Genomic DNA, 12,439 nt, shown 5'->3' with positions numbered 1-12,439 from the left:
ATGACAGCCAAGGAGTATCGTACACTGGTTGCAGACTACATACACCCCTTAATGATGATCATGTTTCCCGACGGCAATGGCACCTTTCATCAAGATAATGCGCCATGTCAAAAGGCCAGGAGTGTGATTGAGTGGTTCGATGAGCACAGGTGCGAGTTCCAATTGATGTGTTTGCCATCCTGCTCACCAGATCTGAACCTGATCGAACACATCTGGGATGTGACTGAACGTGATGTCAGAGGTCAACGCCCCATCGCCGTAATTTATGGGGATTAGGTGACATGTGTGTGCAGATGTGGTGGCAACTCCCTCCAGTCTCCTACCAAGGCCTCATTGTCACCATGCCACGAAGCGTCGCCGCTGTTATCTGTGCCAGTGGTGGATGTACCAGCTTTTAGGTAGGCAGTTATAATGTTCTGGCTGATCAGTGTATACAGATGTCCGCCCCCGGTGACAGAGTGGTCAGCGTGACGGATTGTCAGTCCTATGGGTCTGGGTTCGATTCCCGACTGGGTCAGGGAATTTTCTCCTCCCAGGGACTGGGCGTTGTGCTGCCTCATCTTCATCCTATCATCCTCATCGACAGCAGGTCGCCGAAGTGGCGTCAAATTGAAAGACCGGCACCCAGCGAAAGGTCTGCCCAACGGGGGACCCTAGCCATAGGATTAAATAAAGGTGTATACAGATGACTGTAGTGTTGTGTACACAAGGTATAAAAGGACAGTGCATCTGTGGAGCTGTTAACTGTACTCAAGTGATGCCTGTGAAAATATTACCGATGTGATTGTGCCCTCAGGATGGGAACTGCCAGACTTTGAACGCGTAATGGTAGCTGGAGCTAGACACATGGGACGACATTCAATTTCCGAAATCGTTAGGGAATTTAATATTCCGGGATCGACAGTGTCAATACTGAGCCAAGAAGGCCAAATGTGAGCGATTACTTCTCACCATGGACAAAGCAGTGGCCGACGGCCTCCACTTTGCGGCGTTTGCGTAGAGTTGTCAACACTGAGTGAAATAACCGCAGAAAGCAGACCGCATCCGTTAGCACAGTGCGGTAAAATTTGATGTTAATGGACTGTGGCAGGAGATGACCGACTCGAGTGCCTTTTCTAACAGCATGACTTCACCTGCAGCGCCTCGGTTGTGGCCTAGACTGATGGAAAACCGTGGCCTGGTCATATGAGTCCGCATTTGAGTTAGTAAGAGCTTGTAAGTGGGCTGTTTAGGTTTTTATGTTGGTAATGCCACGTAGCGCTCTGTATGAAAATCACTGATTGCTGTGTGCAGTCTGTGGTTGGTTGGACTCATTGTTGGAATATTCGCTTGTGTATTGTTGGGCAGTTGGATGTGAAACGCACGTAGCGTTGGGCAGTTGGAGGTGAGCCACCGCAGTGGTGGACGTGGGGAGAGAGATGGCAGAGTTTTGGGAGCGGACGATGTGGAGGGGTGTCTGTCGGAAAAAAAAGTTTGTAAGATTGGATGTCATATATATATATATATATATATATATATATATATATATATATATATATGACTTTTGAACACTTTTAAGGTAAATACACTGTTTGTTCTCTATCAAAATCTTTCATTTGCTAACTATGCCTATCAGTAGTTAGTGTCTTCAGTAGTTGGAGTCTTTTATTTAGCTGGCAGTATTGGCGCTCGCTGTATTGCAGTAGTTAGAGAAACTAAAATTTTTGAGAGGTAAGTGATTCATGAAAGGTACAGGTTATTGTTAGTCAGGACCAATCTTTTGTAGGGATTATTGAAAGTCAGGCTGCGTTGCCCTAAAAAAAATTGTGTGTCAGTTTAGTGACGATCAGAATAAGTAAAGAGAGAAATGTCTGAGTACTTTTACTCAGCTGTTTTAGACGTTTCAATCTGACGGTAGGTTTCAATTGTGGTGCAGACCCCACGAAGCCATGGAGCCAAGTTGTCATCAACAAGGCACTGTGCAACCTGGTGGTGGCTACATAATGGTGTGGGCTGAGTTTGCATGGAATGGGCTGGATCCTCCGTATGTTATGCTACTTGGAGGCCGTTTGCAGCCACTCATGGACGTCATGTACCAAAAGAACTATAGAGTTTATATGGATCACTATTCCTTGCGATTGGTTTGAAAGAAGTTCTGGATAGTTTGAGGAAAGATAAAGTCGCTCCGATATTCCAACCTAATTCCAATCGAACATCTGTGCAATGTAATCGAAATGTAAGTTCGTGCGCAAAATTCTTCACCTTCAACACCTTCGCAGTTATGTATGGCTATAGACGCAGCATGGCTCACTGTTTCTGCAGGTGACTTCCAACAACTTGTTGAGTCCATGCCACGTCCAGCTGCTGCACTACACCGGACTAAAGGAGGCCTGACAAGATACTAGGAGATTAGAAGGTGTCTCAGGACTTCTGTCAGCTCAATGTCTGTCTCTATGCCAACGCCTAAGTGTTGTTGCAGTTCTCAAAACGAATATATATATCATTCTCTTGCAGCTGTTCGTAGCTCAATTCAAAGCTGACAACACCGCTGCCAAGAGCCAGCGACCTTCCTTTGACGACTCTGCTATTCGGACTACAAATTTACTGTATGGGCTATGGCTTGGTGGCGTCTCCCACCAGTCCAGCTAGGTACAGAGACGTAACTTGTTGCAGATGTTACCACCAAACAGAACGGGTAGTCTTTTTGATGTAAGGGTAAGGGGATATAACTTTTGACGCTAGATGCACAGGTGCAGGGGCTTTACCCTTTTCTCTGGCAAAGAACTGTTTTGGTCCCTGGGTGGTCGACCGGCCTGCACAGCTGCGTGCTAACGCACCCTCCTACAGATTTTCCAGCGGGCTGGTTGCCTCCACCGAACAAAAACTCCTGTGGCCGTCGTGTCTTGAATGTTTGTGTACGCCAGCGTCGACTTTTTAATCTCAGAGAGCACTTGCGATTTATTTATTAGATTTGCATATTGATTAAATGGAAATATGTAAAACTGACTGTACCCTATCGAGTTGGGGCTCGAATGAAACGTCTTGATTCGCAGAATACGATTGTGAGGTCGGAATATATCAGAAATGAAGGTCAGGAGAGCACGCCACCTTACAATGATTAGAAAAGTTAGTCCTTTGGAAACTACAGTACAAGTGGAACACGTCCTAACTGGCTAGGTGCCACTGCCAGGGAGTGTATGTTAATTGGAGGCGAAGCCCTTCAGCTGTCTTTAACAGTCAACACATCGTTCCTCTACTATTATCTGCATTGGCTATAGAGAGCGAGGGCAGACTGTCAGCAGGTCACACCCTTATCTAGTATGGATGGTCTCTTAGATCGCTACAGTTTTTTGTCTTGTAATACTTCACACATCCCTGTGAGGTGAAGTACACTCTTATGTGAACTTTCCTATTGGATGGCAAGTGACACATGCTAGAAATCTGTCATTGTTGCTGCGATTTGTTTCTTATTTTTAGGCCTTGAGAGGACTCATAGATGTGCCATAGTGTTCGCATGCCGTGTTTTTGTCGAACGTTACAGTTTCTCCATGGTGAGAAAAGCTAATCTTCTACATAGCGTTTTCGATGAAAGAGGGATGTGTGTATTCAGGAATGCCTCAGTGAATTCTCAGATGAGAAGTTTGATGAAAGTGATAATGACCCTGATTTCTAGTATTTAGTGATCGCGTACTAATTTGGAGAAGGAAACTGAAGGTCATGAAGAAGTGATACGTGGTGATGACTGAGAAGCGTACTTCTTCGGTAAGAACACAAATATGTTTTCGATGGAGAAAACAGAACTCGCTAACTAATATAAGAACAAGGCATCGCAATATTGTCTTCCAGCTCCCTCGTCTTCAAAAAATTCCGGAAGTCTCGGAGAAAACTTGTTGTTATGGAGATATGAGCCTCAAATACAGAAATATATAATTTTTTTTTTTTTGAGAAACGAAAAACATCAACCCTTTGTTATCCTTGTTTGACGTAAAAACGAGATATCCGCGTCAACATTGTGGTGTTCCGGTTTGCTTGAAGAACGACAGAGGGTCTGTATGAAACACATGCAGGCTGAAAGCAATTACAATCCAGTTCAGTTCCTCAGAAGAATACGGAAGTTAATTACTTTATTCTTGATTTTTAAAATAAAAATTTGGCATAATTTCAGCCATGGTAGTATCATGTGGTGGAATAATCGCCCTAAGGTTGAAATGATATTAGTAAACTGAAAATGATTCCAAATACAATTTGTCATAATTGAAATGCGTTTTTCCGTACAGTTATGTTGCGAATGTGTAATACTATCTCCCCGATGATAATTGGTGGGTGAATAGAGAGGTAACGATGTGTTGTTATTTTAGCAATACATAAAATTAAAATAAGCTGCCAATTTTGATGTGTTCCAGTATTCAAAGTGTTTTAAATTCTGCTTTGTTTAAAAAACGCAAATTTTCATAAAATTTGTTTCCAAGAAGTGTAACAAACAACAGAAAAGTCATGAAAATATATATTCACCAAAACAGAAGTTTTATACATAAAAAATAAAAAGGCAGTGTGAGAGATCATTCCATACTAATGGTGGTCTTGCCAGCATTCACAGTAGCTATGGGTTAAAATGAACACACAACAGCTGAACCAATGATTTTACGTGGCATGTAGGACACAATAAATTATGCTTGAATGATTCAAGAAAGTATTTTAAGCAAAGTTGGAGATGGTTATTAAGCTGGCTCGACGAATTACACATTTGGCCATAAATAATACATGTATGATCGCCCGTAGCTTCTGTGGGATTTGCGGATGGCAAATAGAATATGGCTCAGTTGAACCTCTGTAATAAATACAACACAGCACACAAGACGCTAAATATCCTACTGAGGAGCAGAAGTAATAGTTAGGGTTATCTGTCAAGACCAACACACTAGTAAATCTGTTACTTAGAACCTGCGTTTCTCCTAGGGAGCAAACATTTTCACCACCTTGAAGCTGGATGTTTAAAGTATTGCGAGATGGTGTTTATTCGAGGATGTACCATTCAAACTTTAGATAACATATATGATGTATTCCATGTGAAATTCAGTTACTAAGTAGGGTGACTACGATGTATTTCTCTTGAAGTTCAGTTAGTAAGTAGGGTGAGCAGTTTGTTACGCTACCAAAAATTGTTAGTACAGATATCCAGGACACAACCGACATTGATAACAGTCACTGTCCAGTAATGAAGTTGAATGTTAGATTGTTTAGACGAGAATATTACGCTTCTCTCTTATTACAGTTCCTGTTAAAGACAATTACACTCCTATGGTTCATTTAAGTGGGCCCATCATATACATTGCTGAGCCCAACATTAGTTTAGTTCACGGTACTTATTGATCACATCACGGCTCTATTAAAAAGTGCATTAATGTACATTACAGATTTCACCTGAAAATAATGACGTATTACAATTTCTGAGTTTCGCAGTTAAATGTGCGCGTATTGTTGCGTACTGAATGCACATGACTGTGGGGTGAACCAACACTGAGGGTGCACTCGAACGTAGACATTACTCGAGTACTTTTCAACTATCGACTGGCAATTCTGAGTGACGTCCCAGTGCTTACAGACTGGCGTAAGAGAAAACCGTTACTTTGAGAACTAGGTTGTTCCTTTCGTCTTCAGTACAAATACTGGTTTGATGCAGCTCTCCATGCTACTCTACCCTGTGCAAGCTTCTTCATAATCCTTCTGAATCTTCTTACTGTATTCATCTCCTGGTCTCCCTCTACGATATTTACCCCCACGCTTTCCTCTAGTACTAAATTGGTGATCCCTTGATGTCTCAGGATGTCCCCTACAAAACGACACTGTTTTTCTTCTGTCTGTGAATCTCCTCCGTTACATATGAGAGTGCCATATTGCCAATTATGGTAAATTTCATGAAATCATTAATAAGTATATTAACTAATCAATGCTGTAGGTCATATTGTAGTGCGAAATTAAGGCACCAAAACTATGCAATGTGGTCAGAAACAGTGTGAAGAACCTGTAAGCGTGTTGCAGGGTGGGCCGTGCTGAGAAAGAAATAAATTCTCTATGGTGTGCCAAGTCAATTAGCACTGAAGTTAGCCAATCAGGCTGCTGCGCACGCAAATTAAAGTGGGCGACCAGACAGTTACCGTCAACTGTTCTCAAGGCCTAGACGACAGAACAGGAGAATTCTCAGCCTTTGGCTCGGATTAGATCCTCATTACCATCAAAAGTGCAATTCTTGTGTCGCTGCCTTATTCGGCTACAAGAAACCAAACGAAGGACATGTTTTGCAACACCGTTTAACGCAGGCCACATGAATTTGTTGGCGCAACGGCCTGGTTGGCTAACTTCAATGCTAATCAACTCGGAAACGGGGAACGTATCGAATTCTTTTCTTGACAGTTGTTACTCAGCACCACCCACCCTGCGAGATTCTTACAAGCTTTGCGCATTGTTCCTGATCAATCCGTATACCTGACGTCCGGAATCTAACAGCAGTTATTACAACATCTGCTCTGTAAAATAGTACTTGCTATGAGCTTTCAAGTTAATTTCTACGGAGATAATAAATTGTACATAATTTAAAGTATTTATTGGAACTTGAGAATGCTAATCTTTCAGGTGGTTTAGGTCACCTTTCTCAAATATAATTACTCGCTCGTAGGATTTGGCATGTAACGAACTGTAATACTAACTGGAATTAAATGTAACTTTTAATTAACAATGTCCTAATGAAACCCAATTACAAAAATGTAATCAGAACACTTTATATGAGAATCTGAATAATTAATTTAAGTGAAATTAAGTCTAAATAGAAGCGTGAGGTTTTAATATAGTTATTGCATGTCAACGGATAAATAAATTCAAAATTACATGAAAATAAAAAAGTAAGTTATTTACAGGGCTAGAAAAACGTAACAGATGGAGATGATCCATCTGGTACGTCACGATGATATTGCATTTCCAAAGGCACGGGCACTGTGGCAGATACAGCTGTTATGAAATACATGAAATGTATTCACAGTTGTGAATATGGACAACCATCCGTTGTATAATGGAGTGGCTCGAAAACAGATTTTTCGGTTATTGCGAACGGTCCCTTTATTATTAGGTTATCCAAACACGCTTTACGGTCAGACTAAAACTTCCATATGTCGTCAGCCAAGTGTCTACAACTGCCACTTTTACATCCATTACGTATATTCCCATACAGAACAGGCATTTTAACTGAAAGTTGTTTGCTTGGTGTCAATGTACAAATACGGAACTGCAGTACCCGTGACCATCGGAAGTAAGATGCAATATTCCTTCTGACTTGAATGCATATGAGCAAACGTTTTCACTTGTCATGCAACAATGGGCAGATTGTACAATTCATGCTCCGTAGCAATTGCTCCGGTTTGACATTCTCTAGATGCGTGTAGCTAAATGTATAATACTTTTCATATCATTACAGAGTATTCAACAAGATCACTACGTAGCTCACATATTTCAGTCTCTTGTAATTCATTCTTGTCTTTATCATAAATGCATGTTAATACATGAAATTTTGTCACATTTTTACCTGATTACAGACGACTTTAGGCAGAATAAATGAAGTTGTGTCTGTGTTATACCCACCCTCGATTATTGAACAAATAGGTTAATTGGCCAGTGATTTGTGCAATGAATAATACCTTCTTCGGTTACAGACTGTCAACCAGACCAATGAATACCATCAGGATCGAGAGGTTGTACCAGCTTTTGAGGACATCATGGATGTCATTGGTTCTAGAGGAAAGTTCCAGAAGAGATTAAACACTGTTTTCATTTGCTATGGCACAATCGTCGGTGTGCTGAGCTCGCAAATGTACAATTTCGTTATGCAAACTCCTGATCACTGGTGTCACGTCCCTGGGAGAGAGTTCACCAACTTAACTCTTGATGAGTGGAAGAGCGCCACTATCCCCAGGTAAGATATATATTTAGATATAGTCCATGTGATTTTTCTTTAAAAGAAGCTGAGAAAATGCGATCTCTTAAATCAGTAACAGATATATATCAGTAGGAAAGCAATAGTGACTTCCAATCAGATTTGACCTTTGGCTGTCAGGTCGCCTACATGGAGAGACAAATGCATGACGTCATCATATCCTGCCCCCCTCCTAAGCAACGCCCCTCGTAACCCATGCCCCATTCTCCTACTCACACCCTCTCCTCCTCCTTTATTAAGCTATGTTCCCTTTGCAAACCAAACCCCCCTTTTTGGAAACAGGCCTACGAGAGGGTTTCTAAGCCTCACACATATTTAGCTCTCCCAATAACAGCTCAGCATATACCTGCCCAACCACATCCTTAAGCTACACCTCCCAGTTTCTTGGGAATGGGTCACTCAGAGAGCTTCTAAACCAATGCACATGCATCTCTCCACCACAGCTCAGTATTTTTCTGCTCAGTTACATTCCTCGACTCCTTCTTAAGTCACATACCACTTCTTTCGAAAAGCCCATTGCGATGGGAGGTACTTAACATTATTCTCGTCCAGTAGTGTTAGCAATTGCATAATGTATGCATGGCGTCGAACATATCTGCGCGATTGCTAATGTTAATCTATTTGCTGTACTCTGAGGCCCTAAAATGGTGAAACATAATTACTTAAAGAATTTTAAAAGGTATTATTGGCTTAATTTGATATATTTTCTGATTTCGATAAGGCTGTTGCGAGTAGTTTGTGCATTAATATTTGACTATTGAACATTCGTAATTTTCTACTGACCTTTATCTCGTAATTTGAAGTTTTACAAAAAAAAGACATGAATTTACAGCTATTTCCACAGCAAAATCAATAACTTTTTTTTGTTTAGCTATATTTGAAAGTATTTGTAAGCGGAACTTAAAAACATTTTTGCTCACTTACTATGTACTATAATTTTGAGGTTCTTAAACCACTCTATTCTAAGTAAAAGGAACTGAATTTTGATGATGCGATGTCGGGGCTGCATCTGTCATTCCAAATAATGTTCAAGGTATGGTGGGTACAAAAAACGAAGTATCATCACCTGAAATTTGTAAAAGTGTTTTGGGAACGGTTCACTTTGGCTTACCTTATTCGAACACTGTTTTCCCCCAAAACTTACCAAGGTTAGAGCAAAGTCTACAAAAAAGCCATGGATTACTCGAGGAATAGGGGTATCTTGTAAAACATAAAGAAAACTGTATCTGTCAATCCGAAACAGTTCCGATGTTGATGCTATAGCACATTACAAGAAATACTGCAAAATATTAAAGACTGTAATACGGATGTCCAAGCAAGTATATCACAAGGAAATGATAGTCATATCAGATAACAAAATAAAGACAATACGGGATATAGTGAAGGAGGAGACTGGTAGAACCAGACATGAAGTGGAACAAATAGCATTAAGAGTAAATGATACATTGGTGACAGATGTGTATAGTGTTGCAGAACTTTTTAATACACATTTTATAACTGTTACCGAAAAGATGGGGTTGTCAGGTTCGCCAGATGCTGCTATGGAATACCTCAGACCAGAAATTTCAAGCAACTTCCATAATATGAATTTGACCGTCACTACCCCAACAGAAATAATGTCCATCATTAAATCTTTAAAATCAAAAACATCTAGTGGGTATGATGAAATATCAACAAAGTTAATTAAAGAATGTGATTCTGAGCTAAGTAACATTATAAGCTATCTGTGTAACCAGTCATTTATCAGTGGAATATTTCCTGAGTGACTGAAATATGCTGAAGTTTTAGCCACTGTTTAAGAAGAGAGATAAAGAAATAGCATCAAATCTCCATCCAATTTCACTGTTGCCAGCATTCTCAAAAATTTTCGAAAAAGTAATGTACAGTCGGCTTTGTAACCATCTTATCTCAAGTAACATACTGTCAAAGTCACAGTTTGGATTTCTAAAAGGTTCTGATATTGAGAAGGCTATCGACACTTACAGTGAAAATGTGTTTAATTCATTAGACAAAAATTGCAGGCAACTGGTATATTTTGTGATCTGTCAAAGGCATTTGACTGTGTAAATTATAGTATCCTTTTAAGTAAATGAGAGTATTATAGTATAACAGGAAATGCTGCAAAATGGTTCAAATCTTATATGTCTGGCAGGAAACAAATGGTGTTATTAGGAAAGAGACATGTATCAAGCTATCAGTCATATTCCAACTGGGAATTAATTACATGTGGGGTCCCACAAGGCTCCATTTTAGGGCCCTTACTTTTTCTTGTGTATATCTATGACCTTTCATCAGTAACATTACCAGATGCCAAGTTCGTTTTGTTTGCTGAGGATACAGACATTGCAATAAATAGCAAATCAAGCATAGTCTTAGAAAGATCAGCTAATAAAATATTTGGACAATGATTACTGGTTCCTAGCCAATTCTTTGTCACTATACTTTGAAAACTACATGCAGTTCAGAACTTATAAGGGGTGTCCCACGAGTATGTGTCTAACATATGATGACAAGAAGATAGAAGAAGTGGACAGTGTTAAATTCTTTGGATTACAGCTTGATAAATTTTACTGGGAGGAGCACACCACAGAACTGCTGAAGCGTCTTGACAAATCTCTGTTTGCAATGCGAATTTTGTCAGACATAGGGGATATAATAATGAAAATGCTGGCATACTATGCTTACTTTCTTTGCATAATGTCACATGGGATTATTTTCTGGGGTAATTCATCAAGCCAAGCTAAAGTTTTTTGGGCACAAAAACGTGCAGTAAGAGTTACATGTGGTGTGAACTCAGGAACATCCTGCAGAAGCCTGTTTAGGGAACTAGGGATACTAACTACTGCTTCTCAATATATTTATTCCTTAATGAAATTTGTCATTAAGAATATATCACTTTTTCAAACCAACAGCTCAATTCATGGAATCAATACTAGAAATAAGAATAATCTTCACAAGGATTTAAAGTCACTTAGTCTTGTACAAAAAGGTGTGCATTATTCAGGAACACACATCTTCAATAACTTGCCAGCAGCTATAAAAAGCTTAACAACCAATGAAATTCAGTTTAAGAGAAGCCTAAAGGATTTATTGGTGGACAACTCCTTCTACTCCATTGATGAATTTCTCAGTAAAACCAACTGATTTGTATATATATATATATATATATATATATATATATATATATATATATATATATAAGTACAATATAACTTCTGCATAATTTCAGTGCAGTAATGTGTTCATTGTAAATGTGTGTGTGTGTGTGTGTGTGTGTGTGTGTGTGTGTGTGTGTGTGTGTAAGTACAATGTAACTTCTGCACCATTTCAGTGCAGTAATGTGTTCATTGTAAATAAGTATTATAGTAGTTGTATTACATTTTTATGACCTTATAAATGAATAAAAAACATTTTTATTTTAATTTCAGTGCATTAGTATTTGTAAAATGACTTTCATATATTGTTCATTAAAAGTGACGATCATTCCACTTGGGACCTGTGGAATGGTACATTAGCTTATTTGTTTTAGTTGTAAATATTCGTCATGTATTGTTTTTTTTCTGACATGTTCCACATCCTGGAGGACTTCCTCACTATGGATCAATTGGAATTAAAGTAAATTTAATCTGATCTAATCTTACCAAACACCATTTTGGGAGGGGTGGATGGGCGGTAATGACAATACAGTACGTTGTGCACAAGAAAAATACCCCAGACGTTATGGACTGGCTGATATAGCTTTTGATTCCTTTAGATTTTAGGTGTACTGGATATTATGTTCCACTGCTATCACAAAAACAAAATTTCATCGCCTAACGTTGTGTTAGAAGTTTTTTGTTGTGAAGACGATAGTGCGTAATGTTCTACATTGGAAAAACTGTAACTGTCGTTGTTTTCTGGCGAATATGAGTTCTTATTCCTATTTTGTTGGTTTTTCCTGTGGAGCCTAGAAAGGTGAAACATTATTATTTACTATTAGGAGTTTCGAGAGAAAGCAGCATCTGTTATTGCAAATAATGCTCAAGAAACAGTGGATACAATAAATTAACTATCATCAACCGACGTTTTTAGAAATTTTTCGGTAATGGTTCCCTTTACCAAACACCATTTTCGGATAAACGATTGCAGGCTTTCAAACAACTACGCGCCCTCCGACTCAACGTTGAAATCTTTAAAGTTTTGGCTGGTTTCGTTGTGTAGGGGCTGAGATACGTAGTTGCCACATTACAGACCAAATACTGCTGAGTCTACATTATACGATAAGAATGCACACATGAATCGAATAGTCAAAGGTTTCTATCACTCGGCAGTTGCGAATTATGAAAGTAACATATAAATTTATAAATGAAAGATTGCAATTAAATAAAATTTTCAGGTACTATCTTAACGACTTTAAATGATGAGTACGATAGTAGAAGTACTTTTGAGAATGTGGTATATCTCTGCAAAACACTTATTGGTTTCGATGCCCCAGCAATT

General features: G+C 39.3%; 1 protein-coding gene across 1 annotated transcript in view; it reads left to right on the top strand.

Moving 5' to 3' along the window:
* Positions 1-437: 437 nt before the first annotated feature.
* LOC124788441 (solute carrier family 22 member 7-like) overlaps positions 438-12,439 on the top strand; it is a 100,230-nt gene continuing 88,228 nt past the window's right edge. The window contains exons 1-2 of the mRNA XM_047255713.1: positions 438-461; positions 7,680-7,939. Coding sequence (XP_047111669.1) covers positions 438-461; positions 7,680-7,939 — 284 coding nt within the window. The remainder of the gene's footprint in view (positions 462-7,679; positions 7,940-12,439) is intronic.

This window comes from Schistocerca piceifrons, chromosome 3 (assembly GCF_021461385.2).
Source record: "Schistocerca piceifrons isolate TAMUIC-IGC-003096 chromosome 3, iqSchPice1.1, whole genome shotgun sequence".
In the NCBI taxonomy this organism is placed as follows: domain Eukaryota; kingdom Metazoa; phylum Arthropoda; class Insecta; order Orthoptera; family Acrididae; genus Schistocerca; species Schistocerca piceifrons.
This window is presented reverse-complemented; position numbering and strand designations above follow the sequence as displayed.